At 40.6% G+C, this 26809-nt stretch overlaps 1 protein-coding gene across 1 annotated transcript in view; it reads right to left on the reverse strand.

Moving 5' to 3' along the window:
• Window positions 1-8020: 8020 nt before the first annotated feature.
• The window catches only part of WDR37 (WD repeat domain 37), a 68144-nt gene continuing 49355 nt past the window's right edge, over window positions 8021-26809 (reverse strand). Inside the window, exons 12-14 of the mRNA XM_084620365.1 lie at window positions 15472-15606; window positions 14990-15104; window positions 8021-11612 (exon numbers count right to left, since the gene is read on the reverse strand). Coding sequence (XP_084476491.1) covers window positions 11481-11612; window positions 14990-15104; window positions 15472-15606 — 382 coding nt within the window. The 3' untranslated portion in view covers window positions 8021-11480. The remainder of the gene's footprint in view (window positions 11613-14989; window positions 15105-15471; window positions 15607-26809) is intronic.

A 26809-nucleotide genomic window follows, 5' to 3' on the forward strand; every position in this document is an offset into this window, starting at 1 on the left:
ACTGTAAAGGGAGTATCCACCATCAAGGACCCAATTTCACCAATTCTTCGAGCTGATGTAATGGCTACTAAAAAGGCCATCTTCACAGACAAGTTTGGTAAGGAACAGGAACCCACTGGTTGAAATGGGGGTCTTGTGACATCTCTGAGAACTAGATTAAGATCCCAAACCAGAGTGGGGACTTTTACTTGAAGAAAGAGTCCCCAGTTGTTTAATGAACCTAACTGTTGTAGGGTGAGAAAATATTAAGATTTCTTGCACTGGAGAATGAAAGACAGTTATCACAGCCAAATGAACTTTGATTGAGCCATTTTCTTCAGTTATAGCAAGTAATCCAGAATAAGCGAAAGTGAGGAAGATTCTGGTCTAAACTGTTGGCATTCAGATCAAATAGCTAAATATTTTCCATATCTGAAGGTGGAGTCTTTCCTGGTGTTTAACTACAGCTGCTATACCTCTACAGAACAGGTAGGCTCTATCCCAGAGAACTATCAAGGAGCCACACCTTGAGGCAGAGAACTTCTAGGTTGGGATGAAGCACTCGGCCAACATCTTGGGGTGAGGGGTACATGGAAGATTGATCACTGGACAAGGAAACAATCAAAAGAGGTAAGGGTACCATGCTTGTCTCGGTCACACTGGGACTATTAGGATAACCCCAACTTTGTCCTTCCTCATCTTGTTCATCACTCTTAGAATTAGAGACTTTGGGAGAAATGCATAATATAGGCCCTTCATCCAAGATAGAAGGAAGGCGTCCCCTAGGGAATGGAGGCCCAGACCCCTTCTTGAATGAAACAGATGACATTTCTTGTTTGTGGCAGTGGTGAAGAGGTCCACTTCCAGATGTCCTCATGTTCAAAATATGTCATCTAGTATTCATAGATCCAATTCCCATTTGTAGTCCTGGAAGAAGTGCCTGCAGAGGACATTGACCATGGTGTTTTGCACATTGGGAAGGTACGTTGCTGGAAATTGACGTGATAGACTATGGACCAATTCCATAACTTTATGGCTTCAGCACACACAGAGGGGATCTCACTTCAACTTGCTGGTTAATATAATACAATCAGGATAGTCTATCATGATCTTGATAGTCTTTCCCCTAAGGAGAGGTAGAAAAATGGAGGTAGGCATTCCTGACAGCCCTTCGTGCCCATTCTTGACTGCCATTCCTGATGGTCATCCACCAGGGATGGTGGTGTTACCTGGTGTTCTTTCAACCCAAAGCTCTTGGTAACTTTACTCTGTGTGAGATGGTATCAGGAAATAAATCAATGGAGACACGGCTGTCTGACCAATAGATGGCTGGCACAAACAGGATAACACAAGAGTGCTCTCCCTTAAAGCTATACTTTAGTCTCAAGCATTTGCATGCGTCCGCAACAACTTAGCGAAACATCCCCAATCCTAAATAATTAATGAAGTTTGGTGTGGCTCTTAAGTATTACAACAGCAGCTGCCCACCCAATTGACCCATCTTTCAGTTGCCATTGGGGGACCCCAAACTGTGTGCATTGAAGAGATCCCAAAAAGTCCAAACCTCTCCCCCCTTACTTATCTTTGTTAGTAGACATAGCTTGTTCATAAAAAAAAAAACTACTTAGCAGAAGCTAAGTTAAAGATGGAGATTTCCAGCCTGCCAGGTGGGCAATTTTCTATCAGTTAGTGAGGGGAACTTTCCACCAGTTAACCAGCTGTGTAGCAATAGTTAACTATTGCCAGACTTTCCATCTTGCAGAACCTCATGCTTCAGAGAAACAACTCAAGTCAGGAAGGCAGGGGGCCATGTTTACTCCTTGAGGTCACTCATTTCACCCTCCCCTCCTGGTCTGCTAGCTGTGCCATGGTTTCAGAAAGGCATCCTTTAAGCTGCTTTTAGCTACAACCATAACAATGGGTATCCCAAATGCTGACAGGGGTTTAAATACGTTACAAGTCTCTGGACTATCAAAAATCTGCTCCTACAGTGGGGGGCAGCATGACAGCCTTGTCTGGGGAGGAGGAGGAGATCGTTTTTGGGATCGCCTCCTCCTTGACATCACCCTCATACTCCTCCAAAATTCCTTCTGGGAGCCCTGAACCCCTGGATGCTGTGGCCAAGGATGTGTGTCTCAGGGGCTCACGGGTGGGACTAGAAGCCCAAGATGCAAGGGGGCGGTATGCAGCCCAGTGGTCCCAGTATGTACACTGGGATGGCGGTGGCCTGGAGCCCAGTGGTGGTGCCCACGGATGGCCATATCAGGACAGCAGTGGTGGGACTATCTGAGGTTATGCCCAGGGGCCCTGCTGGTATTGGGCACCATAAGGGGCTTGGGAGGAGTATTGAGATATACCCTCCTACGGTTCACTGTGCGAGGAGAATGGAGAGCGTAGCAAGGCAGTGGAGTGGACTCCCGTGTGGGGCGGAGACTCAATGTGGAGGTCCCAGCGCTGAGGAGAGTCTGGTATGTCAGTTATACAGAGGTCCCTTGAGTGCCGACCAACTTGGTGCCACATGCAGTCTCGGAGTTGGGGAACACGGAGATCTTGTCTGCATCAGCCGTTCATGTACCAGGTGTGGTGTCGATACTGATGGGACATCATGTACCGGTGATGCCTTAGAGTGTTTTGCTCCTGTTCTTCTCCTTAGGTACCATGGGTCAATGCTCTTGCCCACTGGGTCTGTGGGCATGTCAACCTGCACATACCTGCTGCCGTAGTCTTCCTTGAGCCATGTGTCCCAGGCTTGGCCTCTCTCAGCAGCAAAGATACTGAGCATACTGGGGATCATTTGCAGCTAGCCTGTGGCTGGCTATGGGGTCTTCCCGCTCCTTTTCAACTTGTGAGAGGGCGCAGTGGCTGATTTCTTCACCCCTCGACCCTTGGATGTTGAGGGCTGTGGGGAAGACTCATGGCTGTGGAAGGCTCTTGGCATGAGTCCAGAGAAGGTCTGAGAGCTGCCTCCATGAATATAATCTTCTGCCTTAGCTTTCTGTCCTTGAGAGACCAAGGTCTAAGCTGCTGGCCAAGTGTGCACTTTTGAGGAATGTGTTCTTCCTTGAGGCACTGAACGTGAGTGTGTGTCTGCAATGGGGACAGCCTCGCTGCAGGAGAGGCACTTCTTGAAGCCCAGAGAATTGGGCGTGCCCCACTGGGGGTGAAGGAGCTCCAACGAGAAGGGCAGGCAGAAGCGGTGGGGAGGGGCCCCCACTTGCTCTGGCCCTTGGCCCCACAAAACTAATCTGCCTCATCTGATCTTTGCCTTGCAGGATTACTGTCGCTATCTATATACTCAGCAACTAAGGCCCCAGAGGAGATATTTGCTCCATTAAAGTGCTTTGTAGGGCTGTTAAACGATTAAAAAAATTAATCGTGATTAATCACACAATTAATCATACTGTTAAATAATAGAATACCATTTAAATACTTATATTTAATATTTTTGTATACTTTCATTTTCAAATATATTGATTTCAATTACAACACAGAATACAAAGTGTACAGTGCTCACTTTATATTTATTATTATAAATATTTCCACCATAAAAACAAAACAGTATTTTTCAATTCACTTAATACAAGTACTGTAGCACAATCTCTTTGTCATGGAAGTTGAACTTACAAATGTAGAATTACATACAAAAAATGACTGCATTCAAAAATCAAAATGTAAAATTGTAGAGCCTACAAGTCCACTCAGTCCTACTTCTTGGTCAGCCAATCGTTCAGACAAAAACATTTGTTTACATTTGCAGGCGATAATGCTGCCCGCTTCTTGTTTACAATGACAACTGAAAGTGAGAACAGGTGTTTGAATGGCACTGTTGTAGCTGGCATCGCAAGATATTTACATGCCAAATGCGCTAAAGATTCATATGTCCCTTTATGCTTCAACCACCATTCCAAAGGACATGCTTCCATGCTGATGGTGATCATTAAAAAAATAATGCGTTAATTAAATTTGTGACTCAACTCCTTGGGGGAGAATTGTATGTCTCCTGTACTGTTTTACCCACATTCTGCCATATATTTCATGTTATGGCAGTCTCGGATGGCATGTTATGGCAGTTCATTTTAAGAACACTTTCACAGCAGATTTGACAAAACACAAAGAAGGTACCAATGTGAGATTTCTAAGGATAGATACAGCACTTGACCCAAGGTTTAAGAATCTGAAGTGCCTTGTAAAATCTGAGGACAAGGTGTAGAGCACGCTTTCCGAAGTCTTAAAAGAGCAACACGCCGCTGCAGAAACTACAGAACCCGAACCACCAAAAAAGAAAATCAACCTTCTGCTGGTGGCATCTGACTCAGATGATGAAAATGAACATGGGTCGGTCTGCTCTGCTTTGGATTGTTATCGAGCAGAACCGTTATCAGCATAGACGCATGTCCTCTGGAATGGTGGTTGAAGCATGAAGGGACATATGAATCTTTAGAGCATTTGGCACATAAATATCTTGTGAAGCCGGCTACAACAGTACCATGCGAACGTCTGTTCTCACTTTCAGGTGACATTGTAAACAAGAAGCAGGCAGCATTATCTCCTGAAAATTGTAACCAAACTTGTTTGTCTGAGCAATTGGCTGAAGCAGGACTGAGTGGATTTGTAGGCTCTAAAGTTTTACATTGCATTCAAAAATAAAACACTTATTTTTGTACATAATTCCACATTTGTAAGTTCATCTTTCATGATAAAGAGATTGCACTACGGTACTTGTATGCGGTGAATTGAAATATACTATTCCTTTAGTTTTTTACAGTGCAAATATTTCTAATAAAAAATAAAGTGAGCACTGTACACTTTGTATTCTGTGTTGTAATTGAAATCAATATATTTGAAAATGTAGAAAACATCCAAATATATTTAAATAAATGATATTCTATTATTGTTTAACAGCATGATTCATTTTTTTAATTGTGCAATTAATCGCAATTAATTTTTTAATCACTTGACAGTCCTACTATCTGTACATATGTATTCTAATCTGTAAACAGACTTGTTAGGGTGTTATCAAAAGCCCACAGAAGTCAATGGGAGTCTTTTCATTGACTTCAGAGGGCTTTTGAAGAGGGTGCTAAAATCTGCCAAGTGAAGAGTTGTAGCGAGGACATTTTGTCCTTCCGAGATCTGCACCAATTTAGCTTAAACGTGTGGACACTCTCAGAGCTGCTCTACACTAGAGTTAGGTAATTTAGCTACATCACACCCTGTGCAATGTATAACCAACCTAAGCCCTGGTGCAAACGCTGCTAGGTGGATGGAAGAGCTCTTCCATCCACCTAGCTACCATCTCTCAGAGAGGTGGATTTACTACACCGGTGGAAGGATCACTTCCGTCACTCTAGTCAGTGTCAACACTAGAGCGGTGCATCTGCAGCTGGGCCATTGTAGTGTTTCTAGTGTAGACATATCCTTACTTCGGTTTAGCTTAAAGACTTCCTGATTAGTAAAATAAACTGCAGTAAGCATAATTTAAACCAAAGTAAGAGAGTGGTTGCAGATTTAATTAAACTGGCTTAAAATCTCACTTATTTAAACTGCATAACTTTCTTGTGCTGACAAGCCCTATGCTTTTGTGTTGTGGAAAGGAGTAGGTGAAATGGCATCTCCTTTAACTAATTTAATTTGCTCCTGTCAGGTAAGTAAGAAGCAAAGATACCTAGTCTAAAAACTGCTAGTGTGTGCACCCTAACTGAAGACATTTCACTGTAACCATTGCTTGTGTCCTTAGGAAGGATACTGTTCCAAAAGAATTGCTGATTTTCACAGGATCTTTTATATCCAGAATCCTTACCTACTACTGCCATGCTGTCACTTCTGGTGGTGAATACACGAAATTGTTTGACGATGCTTAGCAGCACTACACAACACCTGAAGATCGAAATTCAATATACCCAAATGAAATTGTAGGGGATTTTTTTTAAAACAAAAACCAGTCAAACCTGGAATTAAGGACACTGAATTTAAACAAGTGTCAGAGGGGTAGCCATGTTAGTCTGGATCTGTAAACGCGGCAAAGAGTCCTGTGACACCTTGTAGACTAACAGACGTATTGGAGCATAAGCTTTATGCTCCAATTTAAACAGTTTACTCTGGCTCTAAGTGTAAATGAGACCATTACTGACCATAGATGTTTGCACAGCAATCTGAAGACTTAAGTAATACTACACATACAACAAAAAACTATATTAAAAAAACCTCAAAGTTGCAGACACTAGGAAATGGCAGATCTGGATGCCCGTGGAATTAAAAAAACATTTTGGTGCAACTGAAATGTGTTGTTTGGATTTAGACTCTTGACAATGTTTTTATATATTCATATTTTTTTTAGAAAATATAGAAAATATAAATAGGTTTCAATAATCAAATAAGTTTGAATAATCAAAATGTTCCAACCTGATCAGGAACATTCTGTTCTGACCTTATCAAAATGCTTCATTTTGATTTTTTTTTCTAAACAAAATTATGTGAAACCAGCAAGTTCTCATGGAATGTTTGGAGGGACTGGCATTTTCCAGTAGACAAATATTCCATCAGAAATTTTTTGACAACCTCTACTCTAAATGCACACAAACAAGAGGGCCAAATTAAGGGTTCACATGCAGTCTTAATTCTGGCACTTCCCAACTGTTAGGTTCTTGACTCTGCAACCTTTATGTTCTTTCAGCTTAGCTTTGTGTGCATAACTGCCTAGGTTTTTAAAAAAGCAAACTGAAAACATAGAAATCCCATCATGTGACATCACAGACACCCACATGATTCATCAGCATGATTAAAAAGTTTAGATTTCAAGGAAATTGGGTTCTATTCCAGGCTTGAGGAGCGTGCTGTAGCAGGTACCGACTTCCACTCCTTTTCTTCAAGCAAGACCCACTCTGCTGTCTTGTCTCCACCTTTCCCACCCTGGACTCTTCACCTAAGTCCCATTCTCCTCACCTAGCCACCCATGTTTCCTTCCACTTCTCAGGTTTCTCACCCCAGTCCTCATCTTCTTGCCCAGCAAGTCCTTGTCTCATCCCTCCATACACCTCTTACCAGTCTCCCTGCCACTCCCTTGCCCAGTCATTCCATTTTCCCACCAGTCCTAAGCTCCACATCCCTAGTCTCCTCACCCAGGCAGAGATCCCTCCCTTCCCCAGTTCCTCTAGCAATCTGGTCTCTCCAGTCTCCTTCCACAATGACCACATTTCTCCACACCCAATTGGTTCCCAGTCCAAATTTTTCTCCCAGTGCTCCTCATCTGAATTCAGTGCCGCCCCCCCCCCCCCGCCGCCAATACTCTTTGTCCCAGTCATCTCACCACATCCTGGCTCTCCCCTACCCCCATCTCCTCCTCCCTGGTTCAGTCCACTTTTATGGACCAGCCAGATCCAGTCTCACTTCACCCACCCCAACTCCATCAGTTTCCTTCCCCACTCTGCCCCAGGCGCCTTGTCACAGTAACTCCCCTTCCCATAAGGTCTGTCTCCCAATCTACTACCTCCCCCTGCTTGGGTCTGGCTCTTGCCCGCGTTCAAATCAGGCAATATCCTCCCCTCCCAGGGCCCAGCAAGGGGTATATCCAGCAACTCCAATTAACAACACTAGTTCAGAGAGTTGGAATAGTGCCATCTATTGTATCCTGAGCTCCAAACCCATACGTATTTTAGGTTTTTCTCCCTGAAGGTTTTGCATCCTATTGCTTGCCTTGTGGGACCAGACAAGAACAATGTGGAATGGTTACATGATACTGACAACTCTACATGAACATTTTAGGATGGATTTGAATTCTGCAAGGTGTTTCCATAGCAATTGTCATTCACTTTTACATGGATGTTTGAATCTACAAGATCACTTAATCTTCATCTCAGTTTATTGTGATATCAGTGGTAAATTAAAATTGTACTGTATTCATTTTAACTAGTTTCTTTAAGCACAAAAATCAATTTCATACAACGTTTTTTAAAAAAGGGCGTTTATAACCTGTGCAACAAGATGCAATTAAAGATTTGCTTATACGGAATTTGAAAAAAAATGGAAATAAAAGACATTTGAGCCCTTTTAAAATCTATATTGAACTGTCAGCATAGCAAATTACAACACAGAAGTCATGTTTTCAGGGACAGCTTTAGCCCTTTTCCAGCAGCAATCTGCCTGCCATTGCCTTGGAAACCGAACTAGAGTAGAAGAAAGAGATCAGGGTTGAAAATTATGATGGTGGCGGGGAATCATTTGATTGCTTTCCCATTGGCTGCAATACTGAGGTAACAGCAACACTAAGGTAATAAGGACAGAGTTTATGAACAGCAAGTTACAAAACTCTGTTGAATGATTTAATGCATTTTCAACCTGTAATGAAGAAAACACTAAACATCTAAAAACAATCAGCAGAATACAAGTAAATAAAAACAAGTCGTTTCACATATTTATAAATTCAGGATTTTTCCCCCCCAAAAAATTGGCTTTCACAGACTTAGACAACAAATAAGATGTTTCACACCAAATTATTCTGACTCTAAAGTATGTACAGAATTTGAGTCTGTGAAAACCAATATTCACTGCTTATGTTGAAACACCCTCCCCACCACAAAAGATCTTAGAGTTTGTCCAGTGATGCATCCAAGTGAAGTTCTGCATCAATAATGAAAATATGTAACAGCAACTTTCCTCCATTTTATGAAATGTTGGATATAATTAGTTCAGCACTGATTAGCTCTCTTTTGAACACTCTCGATTCCATGCATGACCAAAACTGAAATGCTTACACATGTTCAGTCAGCGTAACATTGTCCACCACCAATCTTTGCCTTACTGGAAAGGGAAATGTATGGCCTCAATATTTCATCCAAGTAGTAGAATATATAAAAGTTAAAAGATTGTACAGTCATTCAACTGATTAAGTATTAGTCTGCTCCTGAGAACCTGTCTCTAGCACCTTGGTTGGTTCCTCCACTCCATCCCCAGAGGAAATAAGTGTATACTTCTTTCTGATGTCAGAGCTTGATCACTCTGGTGATATAAAGGTCAGCAGCCACTGGAAACAATGACAATTAAACTGCATAGATTCTAATGGTTGTGTTACATATGTATATGTTAAATACAGTTTAGGATAGTAGAATCACACTATTAACCTTTCCTCCAACCTAAGTTTGTCAAGTCCAAGCAAATTAAATGGTTAATCATTGCTTGGGATACTGGATATGGACCAACCTGAAGCTGCTTTGATTCTATTAGCAGGAGGTGCACATGGCAAAATGTGAACTTTTTATTTATTTTTTTTAAGTATCCAAACTGCATCTGTGCTTATGTTTCTTTTCCTTCCTCTCTAACAAAAATATGTTTTAGTCTTGTAAAAAACATGTCTGTAGCCCAACACCAACCCAGTGTGTATGCCCCTGAGAGTAAAAAAAAAAAAAAAAAAATCTGATGAGAGTTTAAATTCTATCTTCCAAATTGTTAGAAACAAAAAACCACTTGACAATTACCGTAGATACTGTGACAGGGTCCTCTAAATAGAAGTCTTCAGTTACCAGCAATTAAAGCCTACAGCTGATCATCTGAACTCTTCACTATCAGGTATGAAAGTGTGGCAATTCTGAAAGACTCACAGTCTACATATATACTGTTACTCAGAAAAACATGTGTTTTGAAAGATCAAGCTACTGTAAGATGTTCTGCTCTATGAAGTCGCCACATATATGCTCTTTTAGTCTCTCCATTAACCACCTCACCCCTTATTATCCTTTCATAGTTTTATGCTTCAGTTTACTGCTAGGACCCCAATTTTTTCATAATTACTTAATGGTGCACTTATTCTCCCCTCCTACTCCACCTCTTTGCCTTCATATACTAATGAATGAAAGATCCGGTTAACAAATCAGCCTCTCAACTTCATTCTAAGCAGTGCTGTAGAGGACTCAAGCTCAGCTTTTGTTTCATATAATCATAAGAATGTGATTAGAAGATCATAATACTTAATATCTTATGGCAATCCACTTAAAATATCCTACTATATAAGAAGCCACCATCTAATTACTTTGATCTTTCATCTTATGCTGTGATATGTCACACACTTAGGGATAGAGCTAAAAGGTCGGTCTAAAGCAGCCTTCCTCTTCCTTCTGAAAATGTCAGCTGCCATATGCATTTGCTTATTTGAACAACAGCTGGGAATAACTCAACAAAATGCCAGTACAAGGCTAAACACAATGAGGAGAAAAGCCAGTGTAAGATCACTTGGGAGTAAGGAGGGAAAAGCTACAGAATTATTCCCTCTGGAATGGAGAAGGGACTGCAGCAGCCCTAGTTAGAGCTGAAAGAACAAAGATGACACATGATGTTTATCTGTGGTATTGCCCCACTAGCCTTAAATGTTAATCTTAAAAAATCACATTTGGCATGATTGTCTTTCTTCATCTTAAAGACAGTATTTCAGACACAGACCAAAAGCACTTTCTCGAGGTTATGGAAAGACTCAATTTATCCTGACCGAAATTCATTTTTTGAGGTAGTACTCATTTACTTCATATTGCTGGCTCAAAATAAAACTAGGGAAATGAACCCATTTAAAAACATGTTCACTGAAGGTGTAAAAACAAACAAAATTTCCTTTCGGGGTAAGTAACCAAAAAGTGTCAAATCCTTCCTATATAAGTCAACTCACATTCAGTGGAACATCTGAAACTTTCATAAATGGTTTATAACAATAGCTATAAACTAAAGTGCTTTAAAAATTTGCTTGAATAGATTTCAGTGATTAGAACCATAATATTCTGGATTTTTGCTAGTGTGAGATGATATAAGATTGGAATGAGCTTTATGCATGAAGGGCAGAATGAACATTTTCTTGTTCTTTTTCAAGAGAAAATGTGCAAAAACATCCTGAATGTTTTAACGCAGCATTCTATGCACACTACAAGAGGCTGCTTGTTTTTTCCTTTCTCAACTCCATGTTATTTCTCCAGTAACTAGAAATAAAATTGGAGTTGAAGTTACACTACATTGCAGCACTAAAAATCATACTTCAGACAGATGCAAACAAGAAAATGTTTAACATGATACTATTACTGAAATTCACACTTCTTGAAGTTCAGCCCTGCAGATTCCTTTTAACTCAAGGCAGATATGTAAAATTATGGAAAATGCAATAGACTACTATATATTCTTCACAATAAGTATATAAATTTCACATTTAAGTCACAAATGTAATGCCCTACTGTTCATCTAGCAAATGCTGAATAACTTACAAACACTTATGTGCTCTATATAACAGTGAACTCCTTTCTACTGACTAGTGGATGCCAAGATATAAAAGTTCATACACAAGACAAACTATTTTTTAAAAAAAGTCACATTTTCTGTACATTACATGCAAATGGTGCACAATGTGGTAACAACAAAGCACTCCTTTTAAGGGAGAACTTTTACAATGAAGGCAGACTAATATTCAGGAGAGTCTGCAACAACAAAAAAGTTTACAAGTCCATGGCAACAAAAGCAAAAATTGTTCCAGCATCTCATTTTTCCTGTAACAAGGCAGGGATGTTGATGTTCCAGCCAATAGCTTGACGATCAAACCCACAGGTAAATAGGTTACATATTGGATGGTCTTCACTCCAAGCTGAACAGCAAACCATTCTTCTATGGCCCTATTACAATTTAAATAAATAAATTAGTATTACATTAAACAAAGGTGTTTTAAAATTAGCAACCTATTCACTATACTAATTCATGATGAACTAATTCATGATGAACTGATACAAGTATATGTTTGCATTTACCAAATAAGCCTATTCAAATAGATTTTTTTTATATTATCTAAAAGGTCACACCAGGATGAACCTTCCAGTATCTTAAGCGCCAGTGTTTAACAGAACACTGGATGTTATTAATTTTTATTAAAAATTCCCAGTCTCTCTCTTGCCATGCATACTTCTATCAGAAAAAAATAGCTCAAATATAATGAAGTACATTTGGCAAGTTTTAGAGCACAAAAAAAATGTAAGAACAAGTTAGTTTGTAAAATAAAAGTTTATATGCCATGAATAAGGCTATGTTTTAGCATGGGTATTTTTAGTAAATGTCATGGACGGGTCACGGACAGTAAACAAATATTCACAGTCCATGACCTGTCCATGACTTTTACTATATACCTTTGACTAAAACAGGGGGGAGGGGGCAGCCCTGGGGGCACCACGGGTGCTGGAGGTGGTGTTCCAGGTGGTACGCCATGGGTCCTGGGGGCCATAGCCGGGGGGGGCAGAGGGGTGTGGGTGCTGGGGCAGGTTCCCTACCCGGCTCCTGGGAAGCAGTGACCTCCAACTCCTAGCTCAGTGTGCTGCCTCTGCTCCACCCCAAGCCCCAGTTCTGCAGCTCCCATTGGCTGGGAACCCCGGCCAATGGGAGCTGCAGGGGCAGCACCTGGAGGCAGAGGCAGCATATGGAGCTAGGAGCTAAGGGAGAGGAGTTCTTGTCGCCCTACCAGGGAGCCCCCACAACACATAAGCACTGCCCCACACCCCAATCTCCAGCGCTGAGCCCCCCCCATACCCAAACTTCTGTTGCTGGGGGTCTGGGGGCCCGAGACTTCCCCATCAGTGGTCAGTGCACCTGGCCCAGGGGCTACCTAGCTTCTCAGGCGGCTTCCAAGCCAGCCACACAGGCTGCTGAAGAAGTGACGGAATCCGTGACTTCTGTGACAAACACGTAACCTTAGCTATGAAGTCTGCTGTGGATCTCTTGGAATATTGTGAAAGAAAATAGCTTTGTTTAGAAAAGCAGGCATTGGACTTTCTATAGAAAGTTTCACAATCATTTTAGTATGACTGTACAGATCTGTGCTGCTGCTATTAAAGTACTACAAACCTAAAGGAGCATTCACAGTCTAGAAAAATCTACATCCTACAGAAAAATGTCAGAGATTTGTAAACATGGTTTCTCCAGAACAGCAAGAGTTCTGAAGGACTTTGGTCCTTTTACTTATTTCCTGTAAAAATGTATCTACAAATTTAACAGAAAAGAGCATGAAACTATGATCCCTCTCCCCATTTCTATAATCTTCAATATCTTAAAGATCTATCAAGTAGCACGAAAATCCTCAATTTAAGTATTACATCCTCTGTTGAACTGCTTTGCTGCGATCTACTTGAATTGCTTTCCTGATGCTTTTTAGAATTAAAAACAGGATTAATGCCATATCGCAAAATGTTTTTTAGTTATACCAAATAAAAGACAGAAACCACTTCTCTCTCAACACTGCCCCCTAAGGGTGTGTCTACCCAACAACAACAACAAAACCCTGTGGCAGAGAGTCTCGCAGCCCAGGTCAACTGATTCGGGCTTGCTCTACAGTGCTAAAAATAGCAGTGGAGATGTTTGAACTCAGGCTGGAGACCGTCCCACTCTCACTGGGTATCACAGCCTGCGCTCCAGCCCAAGCCTGAATGCCTACGCTTCTAAATTTAGTCCTGTAGAATGTGCCCAAGTCAACTGACCCAGACTGAGACATACTGCCACAGTTTTTGTTTTTTTGCTGTGTAGATGTACCCTAATAGGGACCCTAAAGATCATTTGTTGGTCTCACCTGAAAGGTAAGTTCTTCATCACACAGTATCACTTATAACCATGCTGGGGCACTGGTAATACTGGCCAATATAAAAGAGTATCACCAACTGAATCACCAGCACCCTGGGTCCTGCCTAATTACTGATCTTGCCCGGAAGTCTTAATCTACTTTTGTTTTGTTTTTTTAAAAAAGTATTAACAAAAGTTACTTTCTGTAAGAAAAATAATAGCAGCCTGTTCAGTGACATTCCAATGGCTCTGCACTCACAAGAGATTTGGTTTTGGTTTCTGATCATTCATTCTCTTAACAAAGAATGGCTAATACTACTGTGGAGTCATGACATTAGTCGCACTGTGGGAGAAAAATAATGTCTCACAACAGCTACCCCTCAAGTCAATTAACAAGCAGTCCCAAACAGAATCCTTGCCATCCCTCAAATCAAAAGGATCATTACTGCAGGCTGAAGCATCAAAACACCAAACTGAAATACTGACACTTCAATACTCCCCTCCCTGTTCCTTATGGTTAAGCTATTCTTAAAACCCTTCTTTTAAACTGTGTAGCAGTGTTTTACAGCTGTTGCATTCCACCCCCAGAGTGGGCTGCGTTTCAGTGGCATGCAATGTGATTTCTATACATCTACCTTCCAGGAATGTTGTGCGATGCAGAGTTTGTAACATGCTTTCAGGTCCTATGGAATGCTTGAAACATGCTATAGAACTGCAATATTAAGTAAGTTTATTCTAATTTTAAATGGTAGTTATTGTTAGAACAAGTGACTATATAAAGTGGCATCTTATTACTCAGATCTATTTTATGTCTATTGTGAGTCACACTAGCTAAATTTTTCAGGACTGTTTTGACTACATTATTCCAGTTAACTCTACAGCCCCTACACAAAAGGAGAGAAAAATGTTGCGGGGTTTTTTGTTGTTGTTTTTTTTTTAAAACCTACACATCAGCTCTCTTACTAAGTCCCAAGTCCAAAATGGATACTAGCACAAGCATGGGAAAAAAGCATCACTATTAAAAATCTTCAGTTTGCAGGATGGACTGCAACATTTTTTTTACTTGTAAACTAAACAAATTTAACAGGCAATCACTGAGAGACCTGGAACTTCAAGATGTTATGTAGTCAGTCATTTTTCAGAGCAGATCCATGTTCTAAGATACACTCTACATTTAGACTTCAAGTGGTTTTTAAGCATTCTTCACTTCATTTATAAAATTTTTAAAAGTCAGAAACACTTCAGCACAGAGAAGTCAAGGTGAAACCAGCTAAATTGAAAATATACATCATACATATTTTGAAGACTCAGTAAAAAAAATTAAAAATATTATATTAATTTATCTGTTCCAAAGTTTGCAAGATTTACCCAAATTTAGAAAACTCAAAATGGTTTTGTATTGAACACTAATTTTCAGTAACTGACAATATTTGCACTCCAGAAATTCAGCTACCTGTCTGTTACTGCGAGGGAGCCGTGCTAATCGCACTCCTGACATGTCGAATAATCTAACCTGACGGTTGTCATGTGGAAGGGCAATGATTCTTTGGCCAACACATACATTAATCCTGCACAGAAAAGATAAAAGTAGGTTATGTACAAAACTGAGCCTGACAAATAGGACTTGACAGTACAAGTCTGAGTTCATTGACAGTGATGTGGTTGAATATTTACTATTAAATTTATCAGTATTAATGAGTATATTACAGCAAAGATTTTTTTTTATTGGAATAAGCTTGATCATCTGTGGCACACACACACGGATGCACAACTACCACCAGAAACTCCAGGAAAGCAAAATTATCTGCTTTATAAGAAGGCTTTTTACAAATCCAACCAAGCTTTGTTTTCACTCTTGATCACTGAATTTTAGTTCAGGTTCAATACATTTTAATTGAAAATTTTTAGGGTTAACTCAATTGACTATTTGCTTACCTGTTCACTGCAGAGTCTGTACGGATAGTAGCAATAGGAGATCGCATATTTTTCAAGTCCCAGACTTTTACAGTACGGTCATCGCTACCCGAAACAACATTGTCACCCACTGTGAAAACAGCTGATGTCACGGTGCTAAACAATTGGAAGTAAAAAAGAATAATAATCAAAGCTTCAGGAAGAGTTAAGGAACCTTGATTTCAAATTCTTCTGTTAACTATTCTTAGGTTCTTTTAAATGTGTCATTTACAATAGATAATTTTAAACCAAAGTGACTAAAAATTAAGGCAATCTTCAAGTGACAGATATTAGACTTTGAATAAACTCTCAGTGGAAATGAGGGAAGCCAGGTCATATGGCACATAAAGCTAGACTGGACAAAGCCCTAGGGGAAAAAACAACACTGTAGAGAAAAGTGCTCCACTGGTACAGACAGACTAGAGAAACTAAATAGTCATAAGAACTGCCATACCAGTCACATCAATGGTCCATCTAGTCCACTATTCTGTCTCGAACAGTGGCCAGTACCAGAGCTTCAGGAGGAACATACAGAACAAGGCAATTTTGGAGTGATCTACGCCATCCTCCCCTTACAGTTTCTGGCAATTAGAGATTTGGGATTGCCCAGCCACAGGGTTGCATCCCTGACCCTCTTGGCTAATATCCATTGATAGACCTACCCTCCATGAACTTATCTAGTTCTTTTTTGAAACCAGTTATGCTTTTGGCCATCACAACATCCCATGGCAATGAGTTCCACAGGTTAATTATATGTTGTGTAGAAAAAAAATTTCCTCGTTTGTATTAAACCTGCTGCCGACTAGTTTCATCGGGTGACTCCTAGTTTTTGTATTGTGAAACAGGGTAAAAACACTTCTCTATTCATTTTTCCACACCATTCATGATTCTATAGACCTTTAACATATGTCCTGTCCACCCTTGTCTCTTTTCTAAATCCTTTCCTAATAGTTCCTAACACTGTTAGCTTTTTTGACTGGTGCTGCGAACTGAGCTGAAGTTTTCAGAGAACTGTCCATAGTGACTCCAAGATCTCTTTCTTCAGTGGTAACGGCTAATTTAGAGCCTATATGTACATGTGTGTAGTTGAGATTATTTTCTCCAATGTGCATTACTTTGCACTTATCATTGTTTAATTTCATCTGACATTTTGTTGCCCAGTCACCCAGTTTTGTAAGATACCCCTGTAATTCTTCAATCAGCTTTGGACTTCACTATCGTGAATCATTTTTATCATTTGCAAACTTTGCTAGTTCACTATTTACTCCCCTTTCCAAATCATTTATGAATACACTGAACAGGACAGGCCCTAGTACAGAGGACCCCACTGTTCACCTCTTTCCATCTTGAAAGCTACCTTTTGTTTCCTATCTTTTTTTAACTAGTTCCTGATCCATAAGCGTACCTTCTGTCTTATACCATGAGTGCCTGCTTTCCTTAAGAGCCTTTGGTGGGGATCCTGTCGAAGGGTGGTTGAAAATCCAAGTATAGTACATTGACTGGATCACCCTTATTCACTTGCTTGTTGACACCTCAAAGAATTTTAACAGACTGGTAAGGAATGACTTCCCTTTTACAAAAACAGTGTTGACTTTTCCCCAATAAATCATGTTTATCTATGTCTGATAATTCTGTTCTTTACTATAGTTTCCACTAACTTGCCCAATCTTCCACCTCTAATTTTAGTTATCAAATCATAACATCCCTAATGAAGACCTCTTCATTCACTCTGGTCACCCTGGCAGAAAATAAAGTACTAAACTATTCATTAAAATGGAATGAATGCTACATTTAAAGGTAAAATTAAACTATTTTAATCTCCCAACACCCAAGCTTCTATATTTTTCCTGCCAAACTGAATTTCTGTACTGCTTTAGTCATTTGTATTGTCCACATCAGGAAGACAATTAAGCTCCTTTAGAGACTTCAGATGAAGTTAGAAAATGTTTTGGTTTAAACTATTTAGATTTTATGGTACACACACGTAATGGTATATAGACACATTTCATGGGTACATTTCAGATACTGCTAGAAGTATCATCAGCTGATACTTAGGATCTGACCCATTATACCTAAATCTGTGATATGACAACATAAAAAAAAAATGTATCAGCACCCGTAAGGAAGAAAAATGGTGCCAAGAAATGTAAATACAGAATGTCAGATATATTGCTGAACTCTAATGAAGGATGAAGATGTTATGAAAAGTGACCATAAAGGAATACTCATTTAGTTTTTAAACTTGAAATGATAGATCTCAGGGGTTTTGGCCTATTTCTTCAATTTTATTTCATTAATACATACACAAATTTTCAACTAAAAATTTGTTGGCTAGTTTCCACCTATCCAATGTGCTCAAGGCATTTTCTTCCCTCTCCTAAACCATTAAAGTATGCTTCTCAGCTCAGTTTCTATGGATGTGATTTAATGACCTATCCTGTAGTTGAGGTCAGGCACATCAATTTCTTGGAATTTAGTAATTTTAATTTAAGATGTCAGTTGTTCCTGTCATTTCTGTTGTACTGTGAGAATTTGATTTCATGTCTATTCAGACTACTGATTGAGATTAGCACTATCCAGGTCACAACGGACCAGTTTACGCAAGCCCTCTTAATTTAAATTGACATCAAATTAAACTCTAATTAGGACTCAACTCCACTGTATTAATGATACAAAGTTTCTTAATGCACTATTAGAGTGCAACTAAGCTATCCAGGGAAATTCACACAGCATGAATCAAAGGTGTTCACAACCCAATCTTCAGAACTCCATGCTCCCCAGCACAAAAATAGAGACATCTGTGCACCTAAATAGTACTTTGGGGCCACAAATACCGAAGGCACAATCTGGCTCTCACCAACAATTGCAGGATGGAGCCCTTGGACAGCAAAGTAATAGATGCCCTAGACGACTGGAATGAATACCCTTTCATGGTAAAATTACTTCATTCTTGGGCTGGAGAATTTTATATGGTACATGTATTTTCCATACCATGCAACAGAGTTAAACAAGTAGTAAATCTTTCCTCCAAAGTATAACCTACAAATACATGGTTTCTGTATGATGCTACACTAGCTCTTTATGCAACTAAGAGACTTCTCAGTAGTAAGTTTGTCATAGGGTTTCCCCAGAAGCCATCAAATGAGATTTTTCCCCCTCCACCACATTGACTGTTCCCCTCCTGGATCTCTTCAATAGAGAGGCAAAGAGGGTATGTCTACATTGCAATTAGGCACATGTAGTGGGCCCATACCAGCTGACTTGGGCTTGTGAGGCTCAGGGTAAGGGGCTGTTTAACTGAGGGTCCCAGAGTCCAGGCTCCAGCCCAAACCTGAACATCTATACTGCAATTAAACAGCATAGGCCAGCCACAGGTTTTTAATTGCAATGTAGACATACGCAGAGAAGGTGCAGTTGCCACCACCTCCCTGCAGACAGACAAGCAGTAAATTATCGGTGCTTAAACTACTGTTAGATAAACAAGTTTACTAAGCACCAAGTCTAAGTTTCTTGAAGGTGGAACGCATTCAATGACACATTCAAACTGCTTGTAAATTAAATTCAGAAATGGGTGCAAATAATACCATTGGCCTAAGAGTGTGGGCCAGTGCTGCACTATTCTCATGCAATTCAAATCATAGCTCACTTGAAACTCCCTACTATTCCAATTTGGGGCTTTTCTTGATATGAGACTGGTAAAAATCACAAAAAAACTAAGGTTCTTTAATTTAGACAAAATAGGAACAACAAAAACCAACATTTTTCAGTTACAAACTAAAACAGAACTTGAACTCAGTTCCACGCACCAAACATTTGGAGACCTAGAAATTAAAAATAAATATATAAATATTTTTTAAAAAAAAAAATCAAGATTTAGCTGTACTGAATACAAACCATTAATGTAAGAAAAAAGGAAGAGATTAAATAACTTCTCACTTCTTCTGTATTTACTGGCCTTTAAGTGGTTCTAACCAAGTTAAAACTGTAGTTAACATCCCCTTGGTTAAATTAATAAAATGCATCAACAAAAGATCATTAGACCCTGTGTTAATGGAATGCTAAAAGACATTAGGTTTTTAATAACTCAAAAGGATGACAGGCATTGTAGGACAAAAAACTGGCAAAGAGGCAGTCGTCTTATAACACCTTAAACCGTGGGTCCCAAAGGGAGTTTGGTGTGCTACTACTGTTCTCCAGGAAAGCTTCAGACTCTGCCAAACCCCAGCAAAACTCATTTATCTTGTCGTAGCGAGCAGCCGAGCATATACTTCCAGCTGACAGCGTGGCACTTTCTCACCACACACCACTGCCTGATCTGGAACATTCTGCTCCCTCCGTGGGTCTCAATCAACGGAAATACTGTAATGCTAGCACTCCTCATTAGGACTAACAGCTGTCTCCCCAGTCACACAGAGACACAAAACTATTTTGCATAACAATCTGCTGAAATTTCACACACAGGAAAAAAAATGATGTTGAAAATGTTGGACCATGAAATGCTGATGCAGTATGCTTTTTGGCACCATATCAAAAAAATTAACGCTATAGTTTCCTTTATTTGCAGTACACACTATTTTAGGAACTGTTAAACATGTAACAATAATGCAGTGCTTTTTGTATCAAGGAAGATGCCTGGATGGTCTTTAACACTAAATATTTTGTGAGAAGTTATAACCAGGTACTAGGGTTTCGTTCAGGCCAGCCAGTTGAGCTTCCTTCTGAAACTGGACTTGCAAAGACAGACAACCCGGACATCGTGATTAACTGATTTTTTGCTATTCAATAAATTACTACTCAAAAGTGTTATTTTTATACAAATGCAGTGTAGTTATAGTTGGGTCGGTCCCAGGATATTAGGGAGACAAGGTGGATGAGGTAATATCTTTTATTAGACAACTTTGTGCTGGTGAGAGACAAGCTTTTGAGCTGACACACAGCTCTTTCTTCAGGCCTGATTACCTTTCCCAGACCTGAATAAGAGCTCCGAGTGGCTTGAAAGCTTGTCTCTCTCACTAAACAGAAGTTTGTCCAATAAAATATATTACCATGTTTATATAAAGTACAAGTTATAAAACTTAGAAACGTGACAGTTGAAAGAAAAAACCCCTACATTTTCTCTTAGTAGAGCAATAAGACACAGAATAGTTATTTAGAACATAAGGGAGATTTCCTATAACAATTCCTCCATATACCTGATTTTAATGCAATTATAACAAATGCTGTACACCACTATTATAGAAAATGACTATTAAAGCACTTTGAGATTATTAATTTAATTATGCTCTCTGGACAGAGATAACAATGTAAGAAAATGTCTAGTTAAAAATTCAGTGTAATGCTCCCAATAAAAACCAACATTACATATTTCATTATTTAAAAGTAGAGAAAGTACAGTTAGACAAATTTAAATTCTAATTATGTATCTGTATATCTCAAATTATAAATTTGAAATAATTTGCTCCGTTTACATTTTAATATTTTTCCCATTAGTTTAATAGTATTTTCCCACTGTAAGCATTATTAATTTCAAATTAGTTTAGTTTATAAACCAAAATGTGTTGTATTATTACAGCAAAAGTGATAATTTTTTATTTTCCTTCATTGGAGTTATTCCAAGTCAGTTGAAATGAAATGAAAAGAGACGTGTGTCCATTTACTGACAGGGGGAGGAAATGTATGATCTTTTCCATTCATCTGTATCTCAAATATCCTATATCAATTTAAAATCTTATCAACTGCCAAAATGTTGGTCCACTTAAAAATATTGTCAAAACTGGTACAAATAGAGTCTTTAGCCCACCTGCTGGTGAGGCGTAATGGCCAGTAACTGCCTCAACTGTCAGTTTCTTTTTATTGCAGTTGCGATGAAAAACTAAAGAAACTGTTATGCCCAACTCTACAGAGAAAAGGTGGGGAAGCGTGAGCACATAGGGAATATGTCAAATACTTGTAGTAATTCTTGTCAGAAAGCAGTAGGAAAACGATTTTTCAGAGCATATACTGTATTAGATCCCAATATAAAGACAACATCTCCACAGATGACTCTAAAAAGGCCATAAAAATAGGTAAACAAGCTTGGAAATTATTTATACACAAGAGTGTGGAAAGAGTGTGCAAGAACAAGTAAGATACCACAACTCACAACACTGCACTAGAGACATTCAAGACACGTTGGCCATACTATGCAGAAATGTCAGGAAGCTATTGGGGAGACACTCTAAATTTGGCAAGAGTAAAAACCATACTGCTTAATATACAGGTGTATAGACAACTTGATACTGCTGTTTTGCAATTCTCGTGGAACAGTTGTCTTAAGTTAGCATCACTGCACGTTGATTACATGCATATGTCTGATCTGTGAATGAACATCTAGTATTTAGATGTACAAGTTTAGGACACCACAAGTATACATGGAAAATCTGACTTTAGAAGATTCAAGGTATAGGGCTAAGAACTTATTTTCAGTGCTCAAAAGTGTGCCAGACACTTTACAGTACAGACAAAAATACATGGTCCCTGTCCAGAACAATTAATCCATTTACAGATGAATTGCAAAGCAGGGTAACAAAAACAAACAAAATGAAGGAGGAAAGACGAAGGGTTACAATTATAGGATCATACAGGTATTAATTAGCGTTTGAACAGATCATGAAGCTAAACATTTTAAGAAAAAAAAAGTTACATATGTAAACACTTGACCAATTTCTTATCGATATTGCATTAACAGAGAGGGTCTTAATGAGGTTATATGAGAAAGTAGTCTGGAAAAACCAGTCCTAGAGGGCATTCCATGCACAGGGACAGTAAGTAACTACGCAGTCATAGACTAAGGAGAAACTGAGAACAAAGCCTCAATGCTAGCATCACTAGCAGAGTGAAGGAGGGGGAATACCCTTGAGAAGTAGACACGCTCTAACCAGTTGTATTGGTGTCAACTTAAATCCGACTTTACAATATTTCGTTTGTGTGTAGGCCTTGTCCAGGTCCTCTGCACAGAGGTGAACTTCATTCCAAAGCACATAACCAGCAGATATTTCCAGCAAGGTTAGAATTGTATCTTAGACACTTTCATTTGGAAATTTTCATTGATCAAATACTGGCTGAAGTCCCCAATATCCGGGATGGGTGATATTAGACTTTTGGTATCAGAAAGTAGCTGGAAAAATACAAAACACTTGGTAGGTAGCATGGATTAGACATTTTTTGCAAGAAGGCAATGGATTTTTCAATCTTTGATATTCCAGATAGAACTGTACTCACGTGAGCTTGGCGGGAGAAAATTGGTGGGCTTTCCCAGATGCTGATTCAGTAGCCCTCAAAAATACTTAGAACCCACAGGTGTCCAAAGATTAGGGCCAATGATGGTAGAAGGCTGCTTATCCTCCAGGTCAGAAACTGATTGCTTACCTGTTCTACAGCCTTTCATAAACAAAAGGTTGGTACTGCTTGGGAGCATGGGGCTGGAACCAACAAGGGTTATTTGCAAGGTGTTCTGGACACCCCTGAATTCCTACTACTGCACTTTTAAAGGCAAGGGCTGGATGATTGCACCAAGTTGACAAAGGGTGGCTTTATTAACACATGTTCCACTCTTTCAAACCCCAGAAGCACATCCTCTACAAGAAAGAGGAGATGCTCTAGTTTCTGCTGAAATTTGAGACATCCCCAAAACCTGTAGCCAACACACGCCTAAAAGCATAACTCCAAGACAGCCACTCTCACTTTTGTAATATAAGCATCAGAAGCTGCCCTCATTTGATATTTGTCTCCAGTCCCCTCATTAATAAGGGTTTTTCAGGAAATGAGGAAATAAAATTTCAAGGCTCTCTTTCACAGAAAGAGAGACTCCCAGAGTTTCACAATTTCTCTTTCCCAATGAAGCTTGGTATTTTTTGCCTAGAATCACCACAGAGAATTAGTATACTGTCAATCAGGAGGGACGGTCACAATTTTCTGACAGTTCCAAACTTTCACAATTCTCTTCCTCACGAATGTTCCTCAGTTCCAATGTGATTTTATTAGCTAATCTCTCCTAAAGAGCTAAAGATCCTGTAATGATACTTTGGGAATTGGAGATAGGAACTGAGTATAGACAGCTACATAATATTGCAGCTGGAGTGTGAAAATAGGTAAGCTGGTAATGGGAATTACATGATTTCAAAGGTCTGACCTCTGACTGTAAAACAACCGAAGAGGACAGATAGCATTTGTCTGCATGCACGGTTTTTGAGGTAGCTATACTGAATGATGAAATAATTGGTAGGAGCAGGTTGAAAGAACTGTCACAGATATGAGGAGTTCACATGTACTTTGAAGGATCAAGTATGCTTCATTTCTGTGAGTTCTGCAGTTTGCATCAGCAGCTGCACATGGAGGTAGTCTTGTTATGGGGACTTTCAGCAGTCTGGTGGCACACACGACTTTTGTCTCTGGTACCTGGCGAGGGGTAAGCGGAGGCAATGTTTCTGCAGGAATCCTCAGGTCAAGGGTAAAGGCATGGTTTGTGTGGAGTAGGCAGGCTTGGTGTGAGTCTGACAGCTCATGTTGACTATGCGTAACCTAACCCCAATTTTGCCTTAGAACTACGGTGTTAGACTTTGTCCAAGTGCTCATGTATTCCATTCCCTGAGCAGTCCATAGCATGTGTGTTATTGGAATGTTGGGGCATCACTCGAAGAGGGCAGAGTAAGGTTGTGTTGTAGAGTAGCATGTGCCTTAACTCTATTTCCTGGTTTTCAGAGGTGCGAGCATATCTGAATGAGACCTGTGAGGGCCGGACATACTACTGAGCAACTTTAACTCTGTGTTAAAGTTCTTTGGCATTTAATTCCCTTTGTTTAAAAAAATTATTATTTTTTTTTCCCCTCAACAGACCCATGGATCACAGCCCAGCTCTCCTTCTCCACTACTTCTGGCTCCGTAGCAATGATTATCCAGGTAACTCAATGCCACTGGCTGTATGTTATTCCCTTCCCTGTTCCTGCATTGTTTCCTGTCTCTCCACTTGTCCCAAACAGCCTAGTCCTCCCTTCTCAACCCTCCTCGTCATGCAGAGACTGGTGCTGGCATGAAACTTGCAGGCTGAAGTGCTAGAGTGAGGAGGCAGGTACAGTGCAGGGACAAGCACAGAGTCAGTGGGGATATGTTTTGAAAGAGGACAGACCTTTCATGGCATGAGTGCAGTGGGGAGTTATGAAGGGTAGTGCTGAATCTGCCAACATCCCCCACTGAACAGGTCTATTCCCTCCTTTCCACTCCACTCTTCCCTGCACAGTTCCAGCACCTCCAACATTCTCCTTCTCTCCATTTCCCCTTCCAAATGCTCAGGCAGCGCTCCAATTCCAATACTACCTCCATCATACCTCCACAATTTGAGTAACCATGTGGATTTTAGAGCACTCCACAGCTCTCATTCAAAGCTTCTGAGCTGATACCAAACTGTATTTTAACTAAGAAAAAGACAGTTACCTTTTCCGTAACTGGTGTTCTTCAAGATGTGATGCTCAGGTCCATTCCATATTAGGTGTGTGTGCTCGCCACATGCACTGGTGCCAGAAGTTTTCCCCTCGGCAGTGTCTGTAGGGGACCGGCTCTGGTGCCCTCTGGAGTGGCGCCCGCACGGTGAGGTATAAGGGGCACTGCTGGCTCCCCGCACCCTCAGTTCCTTCTTGCCGGAAACTCCAAAAGTGGGGAAGGAGAGCAGTCATGGAATGGACATGAGCAACACATCTTGAAGAACACCAGTTACGGGAAAAGGTAACTGTCTTTCCTTCTTCGAGTGCTTAATCATGTCCATTCCATATTAGGTGACTCCCAAGCAGTACCCCTGGAGGTGGGTAGGAGGTCACAGATGAGAAGATTGCAACACAGCTCTGCCGAACCCAGAGTCATCCCTGGCCTGCTAAGTGATGGCATAATGAGCAGTAAACGTGTGGACAGAGGACTACGTTGCGACTCTACAGATGTCCTGGATAGGAATGTGTACCAGGAAGGCCACCGAAGACACCTGCGCTCTCGCAGAGTAGGCTCTGACAATTGGCAGTGGCAGAACCCGCACCAGGTCATAACAGGTCCTTATGCACGAGGTAATCCAATTGGAAATCCTCTGTGAGGACACCGGGTGACCCTTCATTCTATCTGATGTAGCAATGAAGAGTTGAGTCAATTTACAGAAAGGCGTACATTCTAAGTAGAGAGCGTTGGTACGTTCTAAGTAGAGAGCGTCAGGATCTCCTGAGCTGCTTGAAGGGCTTCGGGCGTCGCTATCTGGAGTCACAAGCAAAGCATGGGATGGGCTGCACCGCTTGACTTGAGCTGGGGCCCAACTGCCCGAGGGGGATGTTGAGCTGCCCGACACAGGCCTTGGCTCTCCCCATGCCCTTTCCGTTCCCTTGCAGGAGGTAGGGGATCTTCTCCTCAGTATCTTCTTGGGCAGAGCCATGGAGGAAGACTGGTGCTGGCTCATGGACGGCACCAGGGGAGCACTGTGCACAGCTTCTGCACCACTGTGCTCGGTGCAGAGTTGGACCACTGCTCCGGTGCCATTAGGAGTACTCTTAGATGGATATCGCACTTCTTCATCCTAGGTTTGAAGGTCTTGCAGATACGGCACTTGTCACTTATGTACACTTCGTCTAAGCACCTTAGGCGGCTGGTATGTGGATCGCTGACTGGAAGAGGCAGTTTGCAGCGAGCACAGGGCTTAAAGCCTGGGGACCGGGGCATGCCGCAACCCCTGGCTGGGTCCCGTCCCAGACTAATGAAGAGTTCAAGAACTAACTCCTAATGGTAACTAAAACTACGAACTATCTATAACTATTTTACAGGATTTCAAAGTTCACAAGAACAGAGAACGAAACAACGCTAGCCGAAGCAGTGGACGTACTAGCACCGTCACTCACGGCAAGAAGGAACTGAGGGTGGGGGGGAGCTGGCGGCACCCCTTATACTGCGCCATGCGGGCGCCACTCCAGAGGGCGCCAGAGCCGGTCCCCTATGGATACTGCGGAGGGAAAAACTTACAGCACAGTGTATGTGGTGAGCACACACACCTAATATGGAATGGACATGAGCAAGCACTTGAAGAAGAACTAGAACATACAAAATCAACATGGCACATATTAAATGGATTAAAAACTGTTTAACTGCAAATAGGGAATAATCAAGTGGTTTCTTTCTAACAAGGTCCTCAATGATTGGTTCTTGGCCCTATGCTATTTAATATTTTTATCAATGACCTGGAAGAAAACAGTATCACTAATAAATTACACAGATGATAAAAATACTGGGGACGTGCGAACTAAAGAACAGGACAGGTCAC

The sequence above is a fragment of the Lepidochelys olivacea genome (genome assembly GCF_965140295.1).
Source record: "Lepidochelys olivacea isolate rLepOli2 genome assembly, chromosome: 2".
Classification (NCBI taxonomy): domain Eukaryota; kingdom Metazoa; phylum Chordata; order Testudines; family Cheloniidae; genus Lepidochelys; species Lepidochelys olivacea.